The 21,683-nt window shown below is 46.8% G+C and overlaps 3 protein-coding genes across 3 annotated transcripts in view; 1 reads left to right on the forward strand and 2 right to left on the reverse strand.

Annotated features, from left to right (window-relative positions):
• CD24 (CD24 molecule) overlaps positions 1–590 on the reverse strand; it is a 41,131-nt gene extending 40,541 nt beyond the window's left edge. The window contains exon 1 of the mRNA XM_054699072.1: positions 481–590. Coding sequence (XP_054555047.1) covers positions 481–558 — 78 coding nt within the window. The 5' untranslated portion in view covers positions 559–590. The remainder of the gene's footprint in view (positions 1–480) is intronic.
• A 303-nt stretch (positions 591–893) lies between these two features.
• On the forward strand, positions 894–10,616 carry MTRES1 (mitochondrial transcription rescue factor 1). Its single transcript, XM_037520171.2, has 4 exons — positions 894–1,167; positions 4,736–5,217; positions 6,905–6,977; positions 9,538–10,616. Exons 2-4 carry the CDS (start codon positions 4,748–4,750, stop codon positions 9,715–9,717), a joined length of 723 nt encoding a protein of 240 aa, XP_037376068.1. The 5' UTR covers positions 894–1,167; positions 4,736–4,747; the 3' UTR covers positions 9,718–10,616.
• A 4,163-nt stretch (positions 10,617–14,779) lies between these two features.
• The window catches only part of BEND3 (BEN domain containing 3), a 35,926-nt gene continuing 29,022 nt past the window's right edge, over positions 14,780–21,683 (reverse strand). Inside the window, exon 4 of the mRNA XM_037520172.2 lies at positions 14,780–20,518. Coding sequence (XP_037376069.1) covers positions 18,272–20,518 — 2,247 coding nt within the window. The 3' untranslated portion in view covers positions 14,780–18,271. The remainder of the gene's footprint in view (positions 20,519–21,683) is intronic.

Raw genomic sequence — 21,683 nt, forward strand, 5'->3', positions numbered from 1 at the left:
TTTCAGCACTTGAGACAAATGGTAACTGCTTTTCTTATTGCACAAATGCAACCGCGAAGCCTCTGTGCAGCAGTGAGGACACCGTGGAAATCAAAGTGTATGCCAAGTGCAGATGGTGCGTCCAATGGGAAAAGGAAAGAAGAACGCTCTGCAAACAAGAAAATACTTAACAGAGCATGCACACCCATGCACCTTAGTGTGACCAATTATAAAACTTCACGAAACAGCTTGTCTCTTTGAAGTTCTTCCTTTAGTTTCGGGTTCATCTTTCTACATTACAAAAGGGCTGTTTCCACAAAGTCCACTACGAAGCACTATTTTCAGAGTTGGGTTTTCTGTTGTTGGTTGGTATCTGCCATCCGAAAACCGACTGCCTAACAGGTAGGCTGGGCAGGTGTGCCTCATTTGCTCTGTTACTGGCTTTCTTTTTGAAAACAGGAACTTCCTTGACATTGTCAGTAAATTCTGGCGGGTACATACATTTTTCTGGAGACGCTTATGACTCTTAAAGACGTTCCAAAGGGCTGACGACCTCAGAGTAGCCAAGGTTCGCTGCATTAGGACAAACTCCCCTGGCCACGCGGAACCGCGCCGCGCTGGCTTCCGGCCTAGGCTGCGAGCCCGGGGCCGCGCTGCTGGCCCCGCGCCCAGCGCAGTCCTCCACAGGGCGGCCTCCAGCAGGGGTCGCTGCGCCAGCGCGGCCACACCCGTGCGCCCCGCACGAGCCGCTCTCGCTACGTGGGCGCGGACGGAAGGGGCGCAGCCAGTAGGGCGGGGCCTGGAGGCGGGAGCTCGGCGCGCCGCGGGGGGGGGGCGGTGGGAGGAGCGAGCCTGGCGCGCAGGTAATTGCGCCTCTGCTGGCGCGCGGCGCCCCTGACCCGCGCGGCCCTCTGTTGCTTCACAGCGCGCACTTGCGCAATAGGAGCGCGGCGAGTCTCTCTACCTGGTCGGCGCTCCTGCCAGGTCTCCACGTGAGTCCCCCGCGTCCTGCCCGGGTCAGAAGAGCCGCGGGACGCTCCGTGGGCCTGGCAGCTGCAGGGGCCGTGGGAGCCCGGCGTGCCCAGGCTGTCCGCCCCCGGACCCGGCAGCTACTGCTCTTTGCGAGCGGAGAGCGGGAACTCGAGAACGCAGGTGTCCAGTTTCCCCTGACCTTGAGGACCCTGAAAGGTGCGCAGTCTGCTGGGGCAGGGAGGGGGCACGGGAACCCCACCCCAGCTGAATAGTCTTGCCTCGGGTCTCCAGGAGAGGGGAGGGTGTTTTGTTTGTTTGTTTGTTTGTTTTGTTTTTGTAATGCACCTTAAAGCAATTAGATCGGGTTTTCCTTACTGATCAGTGAACTCAGTAACATGGAATGATCCCAGAGTCCCGCAGGTCAAGGACAGCTTGGCCTCTGGATCTTAGACTTTGCTTTTTTTACAGCCTTAGGTTAGTTCGTAGATTTTCTGTCTGTTCTGAAAGTCTCAATCGAAACCTCCTACGGTCTTCCGACTGTGATCATCCCCTACTCAAATCCATACCGTCGCTAAAGAAATCTTTTCAAATACACTCCTCTCGGTCACATTCCTAATTAAGATCTTTCTATGACTCTCATGCTCTCTGGGTCAAAGCCAAACTTTGACATGCAAGGCTCTTGGGAGATCTGTACCCTCTTACCCATCAATCCAGCCCCATCTCTGTGTGTTCTTTTCCAGGTTCATTGTAATGCAGCAGGTCTAATTTACTTTCATGCCACAGTATTTAACTGAGCATTTGTCATGTGCTAAGCACTATTCAGGGCCCTTGGGATATTCATCAGAGGAAAAAAAAATACAGATAAAGATTCCTGTGGTATTTGTATTTTGAAAGGGGAAACAAAACCAAAACCCAGTAGTTGAAATAATATAACAAGCGATAAGTACTATGTGGGGAAAAGTAGTGCAAGTTAAGGAGAGGACAAGGCTCCGAAATAGAGTTGGAATGGTGTATCTCCTTGAGTTGACATTTGAGATATGAGCTGAAGGTGAGTACTCCATGCAGATAACTGGGTAAGAGTGTTCTAGGAGCAGCTGGAGCAAAGGACCCTACCCAGAAATGTGCCTGTTATGCATGAGGAACATCAGGAAGACCATTGTGGCTGGAGCTGAATGATGGCGGGTGAGAGTGGCAGAAGTGTGTGTGGGGGGAGGGGGGTGGAGGATGCTAGGAGAGAGGTGATAGGGCCAGATCGCAGAACTGTAGGCCATAGTAGGGATTTTGCTTTCTCCATGCTTTTGTATGAGGAAAACCACAGTGTGGCATAAATTACTTTTTGAAAGAAACACTCAGCTCTAAGGAGAACAGACCCTAAAGGAGTCTTTGTAATAACCCTGGAGATAGATAACAGTTGCCTGAATGTGTGGAAGTGGTGGGATACTGGACATGTTTTGAAGATACAGCTAACATGATTTTCTGGCATAATAGATATGAGGGGAGGAGCAGAGTCAAGGTTGACTAGAAACTTTGTTTTTTGTCTTAGCAACTAGAGGTGGAGTTCCCATTAACTGAGATGGGGACAAAGGTGCAGGTAGAACAGATCTGTGGTTGGGACATAACAGAAGTTTGGTTTGGGACCAATTTAATTTGAGGTGCCCCCCAATATTAAGATGTCAGGAGAAGAGAAGGAAGCAGTAGAAGTGTCCTGAAAAGCACTAGGTGAGGTAGGGGGAAAACCAAGAGTGAGGTAGGTGTTACGGGAGCCAAGTGAAGAGGGAGGCAATCAGTTGTTTCAAATTCTGCTTAGAGTCAAGGAATAGGGGTTCTAAACAGATGACCTCTGCATTCGGAAAGTGAGGGGCACTGAGAGTACAGACAACACTTGTGGCAAGTTTTGTTGAAAGAGGAGCAAGAAAAGAGGTAGTCACCAGGGGGTGCTGGGTTTGTTGGTTTTTAAATGAGAGAACTAACAGCCTGCTGATGAGAATAGTCCATTAGAGAGTGAAAATTGCTTTTGTAACTTCCTCTTTCTCCAAAGCTCAGCTTTGCTATCAGAAATCTACTCAAGTCTCTGCTCTGGGTTCCAGCCTGTGCAGAGTCCTGCCCCCTCTCAGCCCTTGATCCTAGGCTCACCTGGTCATTTGGCATGTGTGGACAAGTGAGTGAATATAGGGATGGATGGAGTAATGGGTAGGATGCTCATTTCTAGAAAATGAATCTGCAAGTTTTCACTGGCTTTTGTGTGTGCTGGGCTGATTGGTGTCCTGTGACGACCCTTAGAGTTAGGAAGGTAAGAATAGTACAAAAGACAGCATGGGTGCAACATGAGTTTGGAAAAAGGCATGGGATAGAGGAGGATGGAGGGGAGAGTAGATCTTACGTGGCGCTTGGAAGGGGGGGGGGCATGCTAAAAGGATAGAAACTTTTTTTAGTAGTAGAATCCTGTTTTCAAGTGAAATATAAGGAACTCCGATATTCATTGCTGCTCTGGTTGAAGAAGGGCTGGAGGCCTGATTCACACTCTCCTCTGGCAGCCTCCCCCCACCTCAGGGCTCTCAGTCAGATGGTCACACAGAGGCAATGCTTGGCTAAACCTCTTGGTTATAGTTATTTGATTTACATGTAGCATGTGCTCTTAAATAGTTATTTTGTGCTGGCAAGTCTCCTAGTGTAAGTAAATACATCTATTTGCGATGCAAGGCAGAAAGAGGAGTGGGCTTGAAGTCAGAAGTGTGATGGGCAGTTCAGCAGAGTGATAAAGACTTTAGACCTCAGAGCCAAGGTGTTGGGGGTTGAATCTACTTTTCCTATCAGTGTAACTTGTCAGCTTGTTGGTGGGAATAAGTGAGATGATAGGTTGAGCAGTGCCTGACCCACTCAGGCTATGAATAATCAGTGTTAAGAAGACTTGGTCTTGGAATCTGGGGTATCATTTACTGGCTGTATCACTTAGCAGACTGTTGAATTGTTCCAGGTCTCATTTGTGTGCATCTGTAAAATGAGTAACCTGCAGATTTGTGCCTGAGAGGTTGTGCTTTTCATCTTTGCAGACACTTGGGGTTCTGGAAGTGTTGTTGTTAATTGAGTTGGAACATGCAGCCAGGTCCTGAGCTCCAGGGTACACATATGGCTGTGGTGGTGTATTTGATAGCAAAGAAGAATTTGCTGATGCCCTGTAGATTCATGTTTTTAGACTATTTTTTTAATTAACTACAGTAAATACATTGTATATTTTGCCTGATGACAAAATCTGTATGAGTGCCCATGTGTGATATGTATTTATGTGTGTGATTGTATTATGTATACATTTGTGATAGGTGTTATCACATGTGTGTGATTGTGAAACAAGTTTCCTCAGTACTCAGGCTAATTTGCGAGAAGAGTTAAAACAGCACTTTTGCTTCTATTAGTATGTAGTTGGGCCCTCATGCCCTCCCTGTCTGTAAGCACATTAATTACAGCAAGAAGACGCGCCAAGAGGCAGCTTGTGTTCCTTGCGTGGTGCATGCAGATGTAGGTGGCCTTTGTAGGGAAACATAAGTGGGACTTGAATAATGTTGTTTTGTTTAGTGTCATTTCATTATAACGTTGATGAGAAAGAAACAACTCTGGCCAATAATGAACAAAACTGACCTCATTCAAGATCTGATTTGTGTATATCATTTCACTTGAAGTTGCTGTTTCTAAGAACCTATGGACAACATTGAGGACTTAACTGTACGAGATATAAAGTGTTCTTGGTGTGTTCATTTGTAAAATAAACCTGAATTATTGTCTGTTTTAGGTTCTATGCGCCATGGCTATGCCCAGTGTCAGATTGCCCACCAGTGTTTTAAGAAAACCAGAAGCCTGGATTGGACTCTGGGGAGCACTGCGGGGGACACCTTCTTCACACAAATTCTATGCTTCCTGGAATCGATACTTATATTTTTCCAGTACTAAGTTGAATGCATGGAAGTATAAAACAATTTTCCATAATATTTTCTCACTAAGACTCCCGGGCCTTTTAACATCCCCAGAATATATTTTTCCATTTTCCATAAGACTCAAAAGTAATGTAAGTTCTAAAAAATCTACCAAGAAGATTGTACAAAAAGTAGAAGAGGAAGAGGACTCTGATGAAGAGAGTGATCGTGAGATGAGTGAGCAGAGAGAGGAACTTGAGGATGACCCCGGCGTGGCCAAGGACTATAAAGACCTAGAAAAGGTGGTGCAGTCTTTTCGGTATGATGTGATCCTGAAGACAGGCTTAGATGTTGGGAGAAAGTAAGTCTGATATGTGTTTTATTACAAACCCATATGTTGGTATTATAAGCCGCATTGCCAATCGTTTGGCCCATACCTGATGAGGGGACCACACCTACAGATAGGAGATGAGAAAAAAGTGTCCTTGTGCTGTCTGTCTCATTGTGACCGCCAGGATTGAATAGAGAAATACAGGAGGAAAACAAGGAGTTTCTGCAACTCAGAAATTAACATTGAAAACAGTGAAGAGGCTGTTTTGCTTCAAAGAAAAATCTATAATTTGAGTTTACAAGGGTTGGAAAATTATTCCACTACATTCTTGCCTCGTGGTTGATTGCACTTAAAAAAGCAAGAGTTAAAACTAAAAGCAAGCTAGGGATTCATCTGGTCCTATGGCACATTGTATGTACTCAGTATTTGTTAGCTACTATGGAGAAAACAGTACGTGTGCTCATATGTAGTACATAAAGATATTAGGTATAATTGTTCAGGATTTCTTTAATATTCTCATTCTCTCTCTCCTGATCTAGTTATATAAGAATAGTGACCCTCATTATTTATTCCTTTAGTGATCATTGTGTATGCATACTACATGCAAGGTAAGAACTGAAGAATCACTACTAAATTCAGGACGATGTCCTGTGTAATGTGTACCTTTATGACCTAATTTAGTGGTGTGTTTTAATTTTTTCTTAAGATTTTATTTTTATTTATACATACAAGAACTGGGGTGTAGGCCAGAAGTGCAGAGGGTGAGAGGATTCACCAGAGACAGAGTGGGGAACAGCACAGGCGAATCTATGGAAGTACACTGCTGAAAGGAGTGGTGGGCAGGACAGGAGAGTTCTGCTGCACCCTGTGGGTAGCTCCCTGGCAGGGGATCACTGCAGTGGCTGGCAATATCTTGATAGCACTAGACTTTAACCCCTGCGCCACCAGAGAGGCCTCATAGTTTTAATTTTTTAAGCCACATAGCTTGTAAACTCATAAACAGCCTGACTGGGATTTGTTGAATATTCTCTAAAATCTGAGAACTCATTGGGAGCTTCTTGTTCCCACAGTAGTTGGGGCAACTGTTATTATTAAGGAGAAGCCCAGATGTCAATCACCTGGAGTCAGATCCTGAGGAGGGAAGGGCACAGATTTTTGTTTGTAGTCTTCCATGGTCTCTTTGCCTCAGTGATTAAAATTTGGAGAGCAGCAACTGCTGGACTGGAATTCCCCCTGTCTCAGTGTAGACTAGCAGAGGGTTTCTTGAGGGCCTCACCCTACTTATGGTGCCTGGTTTTTCTCTGAGAGCGTAGAGCAGGTATGTGAGGGGAAGGGAGTGCCCATGACTTTGGCTGTCATGAGTCATGGCAGCTACTGCCTCACAGATGTTTGTTGCATGGGGAGTGAGGGTGGAGCATCCTGGGCTGTGTCCTGCCCTGGGCCTTACTGCGGAGTGCCACAACTTCTTGAAAGCCCCTTAGAGTGCTGATGACCTGCCGTACTGCCTGGCACATCTTTGGAGTAACTCAGCATCTATTCAGAAAGGTCCTTGTGTGTCCCTATTTTAGATACATATGGGAACAGTTAACTTTCACTTTCTGAATGGAGACTTTGTGGAGAGGTTGCTCATTGTCAGAGAGATGTTAGTGGCAGGCATTTTTCTCAAAATTGTATAATTGAATATGTTTATATTTAAAGCACTTTTTTCCTTTTAAAGCAAAGTCGAAGATGCGTTCTACAAAGGTGAACTCAGGCTGAATGGAGAAAAATTATGGAAGAAAAGCAGAACGGTGAGATATTAAGCCTATAATGACACCCAGATAGTGTCTGTTACTTTACCAGTACTCAGTTAATGCCGCCCCCTTGGGCTCCTTGCTTTGGGTGGCAGCAGCTACTTGTGTTCCTGTCTGAACTTCCCTGAGGTCCTGCTCAGGCCTGGTCCATCACCAGTTGCCATCAATCACACAAACCACTTTAGCTTTTGCAGCCTTAGTGAAATTTACCCCTTTTCTTTAAAATTTGAAGACAAAGAACTGGCAGAATTCCCTTAATTAAACTTGCAACTCGTTGATGTTAGCGCCCATCATATCATAATAAGTATACTCAAAAGAGACATTTGAGCCATGTAGTGGGTTTCTCCAGCCTGCTGTTATTTAAGCAAATGTAATTCTGCCAAGCTCAGCAGTACCCCCTCCCGAGCACCTGCCCCACGCCCTGCTCTGTGTGCAGAGCCGCTATCAAAATGGTTCTGTGTTTTCTAACTTTATGTTAATGCTGATGTTAAACACTGGATAACTGTCTGCATCCAGTGTTGGCTGCAGTAAACTATATGTACATTCTGTTAAAAATGTTTTTATAAAAGTAATAGAATTTAAATATTAATATTACTAGTATTTCTCTTTTGGGGTATTACTGGTTATATTGTCTCTATGCTTTCTATGAATGTGTATCACTTTTATAATTGGATAAAACAATTATGATGGTAAAAATACACACACAAATAAGTGTATGACAGAAATCCTTAAAAGGTTTGGAGAACACAGACATAGGAGGCTCTGCAGATGTAGCCTAACTCTTAGTGTCTAGGGAACCAATATTGCAGGGAAGTCAGATATACTGTTGGAGGTTGTTTTTATTTAAACTTCTTTCATATTTCAATATACCCCAATGTTGGAGGTCCTGAGCTACTCCCTGTTGCCCTGGGACATGTGAGGGTGCAGGCCATGGCCATGGACCTGGGTGAGCAGAGGCTTTAGAGTCCCCCTCCTGGGGATAGTCTGGCTCTCACAGTTGAGAAGCAGAAAGAGCATGAACTCACAGTACTTGTCTCTGCTGCCAAGGCACAAGGCCCGCCATCTCTCTGATGGTACCTGAGAAGCAGGTTCAGACTTGAGGTGTCAGTCATTGCTCCAGTGATCTGCGGATCGGCGCTTTAGTCCTGCTGCGCCAGGAGATCAAGGCCTTCTCCATTAATTGCCTTTCCTGGTTGTAACTCAGCCCCCTTCTCCTCAGCCACAGTGTTCCACAAACAAGACCAGTTCCTGGAGCAGATGCCTCCTTGCCAGCGCCTCATTACAAACACCACAGCTTATTTCTCCCCTCCCCCTGCTTTGAGATATTGTTAATTACAGCCTAATTGCTGTTGCTTCACTCTGCCTTGGGTGTTCTGTTGTCTCGGCTGCCTTCCAGATTTCTCCTGAGGGTCAGCAAAGGAAGGTGCCTGTATTAACACTCTGCCTGTTACTAGAAGGCCTGGTAGCCATAGTAACTGCAGCTAAGGGGAGATTTGAAATGTAGATATTTGGAAGAGCCCCTAGTCCCAGCCAATTTTGCTTTGTGTCTGCTGCGCTATCTCACATTAGAAAGGACAGGGCTTTGCAGGAGGATAAAGAACACTTGGCCTTCCGTGGCCTGCTCTGTGGGCTCTGGAGGGTGAGGCAGTCTGATGCTGCAGCCTTAGCCCTGCTGCCTGCAGCAGAGGGAGCATAGCTTTTCTTTGAGCTACGAACCAGGAACTGAGTGCTGGAGGTGCTGGGCAACTTGATTTAAGCAGGTCTCTGGTGACCAGGTACAGGAATTGAAACCTTCCAAAAGTCATCTCTCCCTGAATCGACTGGGTAAAGGAGAAACACTCTTTCCTTATCCTGCCCTAAAAATATTCCCCCAAGTGTGCCACTCTTGAGCAGCACACTAGCCAGCACAGTGCATCTAGGAAAAGATGCAGAGAGACTTGCCTTGTTCTTATGTATCCTTGGTGTAACTTTAACTTTGGTATCATCTACCTGTATTATTTACTAAAAAATTAATTTGAATGAAATGTAGTTAGCCAAAAAATTTAAAGCAAAGTTCCTACGCCTTGTGTTTCTGGACATTGGTTTTAAATATCCACTCAGTTGGAATGGGGTGTCTTTTTTTTTTTTTTAATCTATTAGAACTATAGGAAAGACCTTCTCCCTCCCCGAGATGATGCTTGGGTCATCCCATCCTTCAGACAGAGGGAGACGCAGTCTTCCTGCCTAATTGTGGTGTGTGCCTTTCTGCTCAGCCAGAGGGGAGAAAGTTAATGGTTTAAAACTGGTCCCTTTATGAGTTTTACATCTGGCTCCCCTGGGCTGCGGGGATTGACCTGTGTGGTCATGGCCAGCAGGTGTGTACCCCAATTTGTGGACTGAATATTGAGCAACATGTACTTGAAGCCCCCACTGCGTGAGGCCCCTTCATCCCAGGCACTAAGTGTCTGCTAAAGGAGTCAGCATGGTTCCTCACTGGCCCCTTGGGTGAAAACTTAACGCAGGGCTGTTTGTGTTGACCTGCATTTCCAAAACATAAGAGCTCAGTTTCAATTTTCAGGTGAAAGTGGGAGATGCATTGGATCTTCTTATTGGAGAGGATAAAGAAGCTCAAACAGAGACAGTGATGCGAATTCTCTTGAAAAAAGTATTTGAAGAGAAGACTGAAAGTGAAAAATACAGAGTGGTGTTGCGACGGTGGAAAAACTTAAAGTTGCCTAAGAAGAATATGTCTAAATGAGTGGATTGCTTTCTAGAGATAAAGCTGCGTTCTGGTCTTGTAAGGGAAGAAGCCAGCTAGAAAGAGGACAGACATTTTTATTAAAATAAATTTCTCTTACCACTTATGGAATCTACAGAGCTGTTTTGTGAAAATTGGGATCTATCTATTGGAGACACTTCCTATGGTCTGGATTTTCCTTCCAGACCTGACTTATGCTTGTAAGATGTGTTCTGGATGAACTAGTGAGATGTGTTCTGGATGAACACATCCAGTGAGTGAAATGTGTTCTGGATGAACTAAGCCGAGAGAGGGTTTTAATGACTAGTCTGCTGTTTCCCACATTAACTACCCGGTGAGTCTGTGAAATAAACTGGCCTGTTGTTTCTTAGCTTTATTCCAATTTTATCCCTGTTGGCCAACTGCTTTCTGTTCAGGCTTAAAGCACAACAGGCAGTCAAGGTCACCCCCTCTATCCCTCGGGGAAAGGCATCTGGTGAGCCCTCTCGCCACCTGCCCTCCTGAGTTATTGTTGTCCTTAGTTCCCGTCACTAATTCCATATGGACCAGTCAGGACCTTATTAAAGAGCAGGGGGGATAAACTAAGGCATTCAGGCTCTTTGTATGGCACTTAAGAATGGTTTTTGCCTTTCAAAAGGGTAGTTTAAGAAAAAATACATGACAAACTTTGTTTCCCACTAAGCCTAAGCTTTTTACTATCTGATCCTCACAGAAAAAAATTTGAGGACCTTCTGGGTTTAGGGTGATACACTGACGGTTTAATACTCAGGTGAAAGTAGAAAATACACAAGTTTTATCAATCAAGGGGATGGGACTCAGCCATATAATTATTCTAATTCTCATGAAAGTGTTATAAAGAAAATAGAGTAGCAGTACATACATCATCTAGGAAAGGGGCATATGTGTAAATTGGTGTGTAGATTCCCAAGAATCTTTTTTTTTTTTTTTTTTTTTTTTATAGAGGCGTGCTTTATTTATTTGTTTGCTGGTTTCTTTGTTTGTTTTGTTTATACATGCACTGGGTACAGTCAGAAGCGCGGGAGGGCGAGAGAATTCACCAGAGCCAGAGCGGGGAGCAGAGCAGGCAGAAGGACCGAAGTACACTGCTGAGGGGAGCAGCGGGCGGCAGGAGAGGTCTGCGCGCCATGTGGGACCCTCCTCCGGTGGCCGGGGAGCAGCCGGGGATCGAACCGGCGCCGCAGAGGCCGCGCGCAGCTTCGCAACCCAGCGCTCAACCGCTGCGCCACCGGGGAGGCCCAGATTCCCAAGAATCTTTAGCACTGCAAGGGTTAACTCATAGGAAACTTACTATATTGTGTCCTGTCAGAAAGACTGGCTATAAGCAGATCCTTTATTTGCTCTCCAGGAGTTCAGGGTAACTGTCAGCAGAGGGAAATAACTGTCTAACCCAAGGCAAGGATGTTTAGGCCCAAGATTCTGGAAGCCTTACCAGCTCAGATTTCAGAAGATTCAGGAAAATTGATTTTTAGCTGAACGTTTAAACTCTGAAGAGCACCAAAGTTTCTGTTTTTACCACTTGTTTATTGGGCTTTACTGAGTCATCAGTTAAAATAATATGCTTAATTTCAACACAAGTCAGTTATGAATTATAATTTAGGAGTTATATTGCCCATACTTTTTCTCATTTCTTTCTCTGTCTCTATCCCTTCTTCCTCTTTTCTCTACTTCTATTTGGAAAGTAATAGAAAGCCTGAGAACTCTTGGATGGTGAGGGGCAGCATGATCTAGTGACATGTCAGGGATTCTGGGTTTTAGACTCAGTCTCATCACCTGGTCTTAGCTTTACCTTAGCCTCTGTGGACTTTGGTCTCTTCACTGGTCAAGTGGAAATCATGTTACTAAGTGCTTTACCTTCTCAAGTCTTGAAGGAGAAGAAATCTAACAGGTATACGAGGTCAGATAAGGTGGATGGTAGCTAGGAAGCAGGAAGGACCATTTGAAAGAATGGTAGTAAGTACCTCAGCTTAGCTGCTCTTCAGGGTTTCACCCATTCCAGACTGATCTTTTTAAAAGTCAAAGCAAGAAAAAGACATTTGGTGAGAATGTCACAGCCTGTGGCAGAAGCTCATCTCTCACTCTCACAGTTGTCTGTAGTGCAGGGCACTTAGAACATACTCATGAAACAGTAACAGAAACAAAAGCAATTCATAAAGATTTATGGAAATTTTCCAACTCACTCATTACTCGACCCAAATGATAGCTGCTTTATGTCCTGACAAGGTCTCAGTGAAAATATGAACAATACGACAAAAGATTTAAGAAAAGGTTTGGATGTTTCTCTCAGTGGTTCTCAATCAGGACTGATTTTGCTACCTTTACCTCCACCTTTTGGCAATGCCTTATTTTTGGTTGTCACAACTGAGAGGTCCCTACCAAAGAATAGAAAAAATAGAAAGCAGTGGTGATGCTCAAGACTTACAGTGTACAGGTTACCCCCAAAATGTCAACAGTGACAAGGTTGAGAAAGCCCGTTTAGTTAAATGAGAAAGTACTTTAAAAAACGAGTTCTTGCTTGTCCAGGAGAGTGTGAAAATATTTCCAGTCTGTTTGCAGTTTTTAAAAGATGAGCAATTTAAAATTAGAACTGTTACCATCAATGGTCCATCAATGGTCAGTCCTTTCAAAGAAATACATAGCTCTTCTCCAGGAAACGATGCTAACTGCCAACTAGCATTTACTATCTTGGACACTGCATGTCACAATAAATGGCTAGGCAGTAGTTTCATGATCTCTTAGCACTATGGGGAGAAAACAGAAAACAGAACTCCTTGTAATTTAGGGACCCAAGGTGACTTCCAAATACAAAGCTGACACACTGCAGGAGCTTCTGGAAGGAGGGACTGTGGGACTAGATGCTCATCATCTGTCACGGACACAGCTCATATCTGGAATACAAACTCTAGAAGAAATGAATTCTCCTTAAAATAAACCCAAGAGGTTCCCCCCTGCAGATATGCTCTGGCAAAGGCCATGCCATTTGACCAGTGCCCACAAACCCTGACTGAAGCATTTGTGAACCTGCCTCTTCCTGCTTCATCTACCACTACTAGTTAAGAAGCAGTTTTATTTGAACACAACAGGAACCCCTATTTCAGATAAGATCTATTTCTAATAATCAGATGTGTTAACTCTCTTGTTTCTGTGATACACACAGCATGTTTTACAAAGTTTCTGTAGTGCAGTGGTTCTGAGTATGGCCCCAGACAAGCCACAAGAACATCCCCTGGGAACCTGTTAGATATGCAAAGTATAACAGGCCCCACCCAAACCTACTGCACAGAAATCTCTGGGGGCTGGGGGTCCTGCAGATGGCTCTAACATGCCCTCTGGGGCTTCTGCTCCTAGTGGATGCTGATGGAGTCTGCCCCAGACTCCTCAGCAGCATATCCATCCCCTTGCTGCTGGGGGCCAGGAGCACTGCCTTCCAGCAAAGGGATCTGCTCTGCCAGGGGAGTTACATTCTTCCCCCCTAGAAGATGTCAGACTGTGACCAACTTGCCTAATTCTGCCAAACAGTTCCAGGGCCTCTCAGGAATGCAGCTGGATTGTAGGAGACACCACGTTCTTGCCCTATGGCCTTCCCTGACCCCATCTACTTCTCTCTTGCCCTTCTCTGGGGAGCACACCCTCAGTCAATTGCACAAGAATCTGCTCCTTGGGAATCCAAGTCACAACAGTTACTTTCACAATCCAAAAATGTACTATTACCAGAACATGTCTGTCATCCGTGGCGACAAAGATCTCACCCAGGGCAATTCGAAAACCAGCACACTCATAGCTAAGATCTGACAAAACAGGGCTCAGAGGATGTGGGTGATATAGGACACCACTGCATCTGGGTGCTGTGGCTTCACTTCTGAGATGCTGTAGTGGAAAGAGACAAACGAGTTCAAATCCTGGCACCGTCATTTGCTAGTTGTGTGAATTTGGGCAAGAAGCCTTATGCTTTCTTACCACAAAACAGAGGTGACAGACTGAAAAATGAGACAGTATGTACATCATGCAGGGCCTAAGGTTTTTGTGCTAACAGGCAAATTCTGGATCTTAACCTCACAGGACTTCTGAGAGGACTGCAAGATCATCCAGGTACCATCTGTAGCACGGGGCACAGCGCACTCAGTGAATGTGAAGTGCCACCCCAGGGGACAGGCATGACTGCTCAGTCCTTTCCTTGCCACTCGCCAGGGGATTTTGATTCATTTGGAAACTCCCTTAAAGAGTTCACTGCCTCTCACCATTCCAATGACGATAATTTATTTGCTGTCAAATTCTTATCTGCAAGAACTAGATTTTACAAGTAAGCTCACATATATTAAAATTCTCTGAATTTTTATTTTCATGGAAAACAAAGATACCTACAGCCAGAAGAGGCTTAAAGAATTTAGCCTCCCTTCAAGTCTTGCTTAAACGCACTCATGGATTTAGTGGTTGGGGTCCCAGTCTCTGCCCGGCTTCAGCACGGGAAGAGTCAGTACTTACGACGAAGCTCTCACTGCAGGCAAAGTGCTCACTCACAAACCGCAACTGACTTGCTCTCTTGGGGCTCTTGGGCCAAAAAAGGATGTTTCTTGACAGCTTGAGCCAGTTTTATTATGAAATATTATTTTAAATTAATGATTTGTAATTGGCCAATGAAGAGTGAGAACAAAACATGTATAAATATATATCCTTCTGTTATCAGTTAATAAAATGTTAGCTTTGAGAACTAAATCCTATTTGTTCCCAAGTGAAAAAAAAGGAGGGAAATGAAGTTCTGATGGGCCAGTCTGGTACCTGACCAGGAAGGTCAGAAAGGTCAAATGTGTTCCTCATGACCTGGTCAGGAAGCGGTTTGTGTGAGCAGCAGGCTAGGATGTGTCTGGTGACTTCTCAGACACCCAGCTGTGAACAAACTGAAATCCTGTGAGCTGTACCCGGACACCCAGGACGTGGAAGCCCGAGAGGCTAAGATCCCTCCTCTAAGTTCATGTCCTCCTCTGGGAGGTGAGGAGGCTGCAGGGGAAGGTGAACAGAAGTCATTCTGTGCCCTAAGAAATGAAGATGTTACGAGACCATATTTTCTATTTTTATAACATTTTATATAACTCATAAAACAGTGCTTGTATAAAAATTCACACAAAGTTGCTAGAGAGCATACAATTTCCAAAAATGTCCTGGGTTTTTGTTACATTCAGTTTTCTAAGGATGCACTCAAACCAATGGTAAAACAGACATTATGCGATATTTTCATTATCTTTGGTAAAACTATTCTCATTATTTTGTCTCCTCACAGTATTAACTCTGATATCCACTTTGTGCAGGGTCTGCTATCACTAGGATGTCAGAAAAACATTAAGGCTGGATCTACGAGAGGCGAGTATTTCCAAATGGCGTAAGAGTCCTTGGCTCTCACCCCCCACTTCATACTGTCTAGCTACACAGTCAGGCAGGGCGAGAGCTCAGTGACCTCCAATCAGGGGTCCCGAGACCCCCTCTCAATCAGGCAAGAAGCAAACATTTGGTGGGGAAGGTGGAAACTGAAGCCATCTCCACAGCAGCCCAAATGGCCAAGCTGTGATGTGGTTAGGCCAGCGACTCTTCCAGACAGCTACCCATTCCCTGCCAGGTAGGCCCCACCGGTTCGCTGACGGCGGCTGCTGCGGATCTGGGCCCCCTCCCCTGAAACTTACACAAAAAAGGCAGGTTGGGATCAAAAGGGGAGGGGCACACAGCCCGTGACGGGAGACACAGGTGTGTTCCCTGTCAAATGTTTGCCGTCGTGTAGACACAGCCAAAGTGAACCGAAGAAGGGTGAGAACTCAGTACATTCATGACTATCTTCATACATTCTTTGAAAACTTACTAACAGAAAACGAGGGACACTACCACCTATTGTGACTTGCTATTTTACTTAACATCAGAATGTGTCCTAAATCTTTAGTCCTCCAGATAGAAAGGCGGGGGCGGGGGGGATCCAAAAACCAAACAAGTGAAAACCAAAAACTTTAGATGGGGAGGGAGAAGGGGTTTGCCCAGACTTTATAGAAAACATTAAATTTGGCGGGAAAAGGGTTATTTTGTACTTCTATTGCTTCATGTAAAAAACTGCCCTGGGACCCACCTGTATGTCAGGGAAACTGAGGACACCATACAGACACACACAGGACCTGCAGGCGTTTCCTGATGAGACAATACAGAGGGACAGGAAACAGCTCCCAGAGTATGTCCACCTCTCTTCACAGAAAAGGACTCGAAAATTTTGGGGGGAGAAGCCCTACACAGGGAAGGTACGGAGGAAACCCCCAAAATAGTTTCCAAAAATTGAACATGCTTCAGGTTATAAAGAGGAATTCTTCATTCCTAGAACATGTTAATTTCTCTAAGGTGAATAAGATAGGATTTTTATTATTAATAAATGATTGTGCTTCTGAAATTGCCGGGCCACATTCCTCCCTCTAGAAGCAGGGCAATTTTCACATGGCTTGGAATCCTCTTGGATACATCCTAGAGACCAGAACAAATTCCATGGCACTCAGCACCAGCAAGGACATGGGTGAGAGTGCCAGCGCCGTCTTTGGGTAGGGGTGTGTCTGCACGCGCACACATGTGCATGTGGGGAAGAGACTAAGGCATTGAGAAAGCCCCAAGTGAGGGGAAAAGTAAATCTCCTGGCTCCACCAGACCCTTCTTTGCAGGCACAAAGAAGCCGAACTTGTAATTTATGCAGGTCCCTTTCACGTCATTTTAAATGTTTTCTAGTATGAAATGTGTATGTGCACATGTGGGCAGGTTTGGGTATGTGAGAGAGCCATAAAGTCCCTGTATGTTTTAAAATTTCAGTAATGTAGGCTTGCAGTTTCAACAGAAATAATCTGCAAATGACACTAAAAGCAAATTTACTGAATTCAGGTCAGTATGTCTACATTGCTCAAAATCCTGTCATATTAAAAAAAAGCCCACTGTCAACAGGCAAAATTGTCATATGATCAACTGAAACTGAAGTCCTCACCAGCTATATAAGGAAAATTCACAGATTGTTTCTATTATTTCTGCATTTCTAAGGTGGCAAAATAGTAAGCCATTAGGTTATTAAATCTCTAACACTCTACAGGATTTTGTATATGATCAATGATTTTTCCAAGTTTCTGGTATGATGTATTCAGTGTGGGTTAGACCACTTCCTTCTCCCTCTTAGGCATTTGGACCCCAAAGTCAGGCAGGAAAATGTCTTGGTTTTAAGGACTTTACCTGTTGGGGAGATCCTGGTTCGGACTCCTGGAGAGCATGCCACTGGCCTGGAGCACTTTGACCTTCTCAACCAGTAGGAAGAGATGTTTCACCCTGAGGCCAAGCCACCGGGCAGATGCAGGACAGCAGGACCTCTAGGGGACGGAGGGGAAAGCTCTGAGTGAGTGTGGAATGGGACCTGGGGGCCTCATTTGAGATGACCTGTGTCCTTCCAATGCCAGGTATTCCCAAGAGGGCCTGGGCCTGCCCTGAGGAATCAGGACGTGCCACTAAATGGAGGAGCTAACACTGAGGTGTGGTGAGGTCACCATACAGCTCCTGGAACTGGGTTTTGTACAAATACACCACATGGAAAGTAAACAGTTCTCAATGAGCCTAAAGGGGCCCATCCTTAAACAAGAAGCCGCACACAGTTTACAAGGAAATGTGTTCACCCCTTCGGCCAGCATCCCCTTGAGGAGGGGGAAGGGGCAGTGAAAGGACACAGCTCAAATGAAGACATTGTGAACGTGTTTCCACGTCTATCTACATTCATATCATCATCATCATCATCATCATCATCCAGTGTTCTTGTCTACAGAGTGAGCACCACATTCTATGAAGTGCCAACAGCAAGCAGGCGCGGTCACTCCAACCTTGGTGGAAGGGAGAATGTGACCATGTTCGGAAAGACTATCCCATTATTCCAGCCCCTTTACTGTCATCTAAGGGGCATCCTGACTTCTAAAATCAGATGTAAAAGACAGGTCCGTGAGATGGTCCCTATGCCACCTGAAGCTACTACTAGCCTTCATGCATGAACATGGCACTTCTAAAAATTTCATAAATCTGAAATCATCTTTTAAAAAAATCCAAGCAACTGAAATCATCTTACAGTACTTCATCTCAAATATTTGAGAGTTCTTCAAAGTAAAATGGCCCCCAAAGAGCCCAATGATTTAAAAAAAAAAAAAAAGGGTTTCTTTTTAATTAAAAAAAATTTGATAAAAATGGAAGATGTAAAATGTGGGAAGAGAAACAAGAGAGTTGTTGAGTTTGCATTTCAAATTATTAAAGGGGGGGGGGGACACACAGCCAAGGAGAGAGATCCCCTACTCCTGAGACCTCTGCTTTCAACAAACTCTGGCTGCACCACCAGAGAACACAGGACAAAAGTCTAAGTACAAGAGACCGATGCACGGCTCTTTCGTGTGGTCGGGAGGGTGTTTGGTGTGCAAATGTAGTAAGCCACTCCCCACTGACATAAGGTGCGAGTCTGTGGAGAACCATAGGCAGGCTCCTAAGAACCTCAGTCCCAGGGTGCCCGTCACTTTTCCACTTTCTTGGCTTTCTTCAAGATGTCGCATTTTTTCCTGTTGGGGCGGCGGCACCGTTCGTCGATGCTGGGGATACATTCGTAGTGCCACACCTCCTCCATCTTCTCCACCGGGTACACGGCTTCCACGTAATGGCGGATGAGCCGCAGCCGCGTGGGGTCCAGCTGCTTCTTGTTGCACGCCCCGGAATGGTTGTACTGCAGCCGCAGGTTCTCGGCGGTGAAGAGTTCGGGGAAGAGCCGGACGAGCAGCCTGGCAGCAAAGTTGCCCACCGAGAGGCTCTGCTGCACGATCTCGCGCACCTCCTTGTCTGACAGCAGGTAGGGGGAAGGCACCGGGAAGTCGGGCGACGGGACCACCAGCTCGTCCAAGGGGATCTTGCAGAAGTCCTTACTGCTTCTTTCGGGGGGCAGTGGGGGCCCCTCGAATTCCTCTCGGAACCTCTCGGGGTTGATTGCATAGCTTGCCGGGTCTCTGCACTCGGGGCCGGGCACGTGGACCTTGCGCTGCTGCTGGTAGGAGCGCCTCTGCTCCGTGTCCCGGCGCCGGCAGCGCTCGTCCAGTTTGCCCACGAACTCCAGCGTCCAGACGCGGTCGTTTTTGGCGCGGGGGTAGAGCAACTGCACGTAGTGGCGAATGAGCTTGATGCGGCACGGGTCCAGCTGCTTCTTGCCCAGGGAGCCGCTGCAGTTGTACTGTTTGCGCAGGTTCTCGTGGGTGAAGAGCTCCGGGAAGAGGTGCACCAGCAGGCGCGAGGCGAAGTTGCCGATGGAGAGGCTGCTCTCGTAGATGCTGCGCAGCTGCTCCTTGGTGAGCAGGCAGTCGGCGCCCGGCACCTCGAAGTCAGGCTGCGGGATGTCCAGCTTGTCAAAGTCGATGGGCACCAGCCAGATCTTCTTGGAGCGCCGGCCCGGCCGCTCGCCCTCGAAACTGTCTTCCACCTTGACCACGGAGATGTCGTCGGGCAGGCTGGAGGAGTCGTAGCAGTCGTCCCGCGGGGGCTCCCCCTCGCTGCCCCCGTCCAGGCCCAGGCCCTCCAGTTCGTCGTTGATGCGCTGGGCGCACTGCTGCAGCCAGGCCTCCTCCTCCTGCATGTCGGGGAAGTAGATCTCCGTGTAGTTGCGGATGATCTGCAGCCGCTGGGGGTCTAGCTCCTGCTTGCCACCGTCCCCGTAGCAGCTGTACTGCTCACCCAGCTTCCGGTGGTTAAAGAGCTCTGGGAAGAGCCGGTGGAGAAGGAACACAGCGAACTCACCGGGTGAGGAGGCTTCATCCAGGAACTCGGTGAGGTCCTGCGTGTCTACAACATGGTCCGAGGTGATGGTGCTGCTCCGGTCCAGACTCAGGGCCTCCTCCTGGTCTTTGTTATCTAGGAAGTGGCCAGGGTCCACCTGCTCAGCCTCAAAGAAGCCCGCAACTTGGCCCGCGGGCTGGCTGTCCTCCATTTCCCGCTGGGCCCAGAAGCGGCTGAAAAAGTCATTCAGTTGGGGCAAACATTCTGCCTGCCACACAGCGGTGTCCTTCACTGAGGGGTAGTAGACTTCCACATAGTTGCGGATGAGCTGCAGGTGCAGCGACTCCAGCTTCCGCTTGGCTGCAAAGCCGCAGGCACTGCAGCCTCGGGAGAAGTCCACATCGCTGAAGAGCTCCGGAAAGAGCTGCACCAGCAGGCGGCAGGCAAGGTCGCCGCCGGACAGGCTCTGGTCCACGATCTGCTTGAGCTCCGCTGCCGTGAGCTGGTACTCCGGGGGTGGCTGGAACTTGGCCACCATCTCTGTGGGGCTAACCTGCTTCTTAATGCGGCTCACCTCCAGAGAGAGCAGGTCCACCTTGCTGTGCAGCTGGGACATGTTGGAGGAAAGAGTGTTGAGCATGTAGAACATCTTCTGGATCAGAAAGTAGATGTTGGGATCGCCATCCGTGGCTGCTGCGGCACTGCCACAGTCCCGTTTCTGTGGCTCATTTAGGAGCCGCAGGGGAGAAGGGCTGTTGCTGGGGTTTGCCTTCTCAAAGAGCTCGTATGTGTTGAGCACATCCCCTGCAGGAAGGTTCTTCTTCTCCATGATTTTGTGTGAGATGCCATACAGAGGCTTCTTATAGGACGGGATGGTCACATCGTTGCAAGGCTCCTCCTCACCTGGCCACACAGGGCCCAAGATCTTGACCCTGACGGCCTGCTCTCCATTGCCCTGGCAAGGAGAGCTGTTCTCCCGGTTCCTCATGCCTGCTAGGAGAGCCTGGAAAACAAAAAGTGTATCAGATGGGTCTTGAGATTACTGCACTAGGCATAACGCATTGTCACACACAGAGGGGCCACTCGGTAGAGGTCAGTCTCCAGAGTGTGTGAGAAACTGGATCATTGTCCATCCAGGAATACACCATGAGTACAAACCTGCATCCCTGTACTCCCACACTAAACCTGCTCACTTCCCCTACTTTCTGAGAGAGGCTAAAGTCACACTTCGAATTCCTGCAGGACACCAGCCCTGGATTTCTGCCCACGGGGCCTAACAAGAAGAGAGCAGATTTTGGCAAGGCCAGGCCGGAATTCTGCTAGAGATGGAGGCAGCTCTTGGGACAGCTCTGTCATGTGGAGGTCACCTCACTGACGCAGGTCCCTGTCTGCTTGCACCTGGAAATAATGATTCATCCTACCACTGTTTCAAAAGGCAATGGCCTATCCTATTGTTTCCAAAGTCTAAGGAAGCAGTGCTGGCATTGGTGGTTCAGTAGTAGAATTCTCGCCTGCCAGAGTCTAAGAAAGCAGGTGTGTTCACTTGGGACAGCTCCCTGAGTTACACAGAAGTTCTGGGCACAGAAGAACAAAGTCTAGAGAGTAGCAGTATGCCACCTTTCAACCACTATCTGGAATCACATCTTTTATTGGCTTGGAGAAGAGCCAATGCAGAACTTCCAGAACCCAGGCAACTGTGGATTTCATGAACTGATGGGGCCTCCTGGGTTTCTAGGTTTCAGTCTTCTTGCTGGTCCAGCATCCTTCTCATGCAGAATTCACTAACTGTTAAGTTCCACAGTCCTATGGTACCCACCACATGTAGTGAAATAACATCTCTCCTAGGAGGTCTCCTAGAGGTCTAGGAGAGTGTGTGCTGTGTACTACCCAGCCTTCTTCAACAGAGGTTCTATTCTGTGAGATGCCTGCCCTACCAAAAATGATTGGTGAGACTATCTCCTCAACTTGCCCCTGGATGGCACACTCTACATTTCTACTCTTGCTGGACTCCCAGGGTAAACTCAAAATGCTCTTGAGGGGCCCCAAAGCTGGAGTCCATATCGCACCATTGGGCAGCAATTGCCCTGACCATTTGGGACCCCACAGTTCTCACTGCTTTCATCAGTGACTTTCATCCAAAGTCAGGGCCTGGTTTTCAGTGGCTTATT

The sequence above is a fragment of the Talpa occidentalis genome, unplaced genomic scaffold (assembly GCF_014898055.3).
Source record: "Talpa occidentalis isolate TD23 unplaced genomic scaffold, MPIMG_talOcc4v2.1 talOcc4.2, whole genome shotgun sequence".
NCBI lineage: Eukaryota > Metazoa > Chordata > Mammalia > Eulipotyphla > Talpidae > Talpa > Talpa occidentalis.

Excerpts from the sequence above, each read along its gene's own strand:
- MTRES1 (XM_037520171.2), top strand. The coding sequence starts at position 4,748 with ATGGCTATGCCCAGTGTCAGATTGCCCACCAGTGTTTTAAGAAAACCA. Across the intron at positions 5,218-6,904 it reads GGCTTAGATGTTGGGAGAAA|CAAAGTCGAAGATGCGTTCT; the intron begins GTAAGTCTGATA and ends TTCCTTTTAAAG. Across the intron at positions 6,978-9,537 it reads TATGGAAGAAAAGCAGAACG|GTGAAAGTGGGAGATGCATT; the intron begins GTGAGATATTAA and ends TTCAATTTTCAG.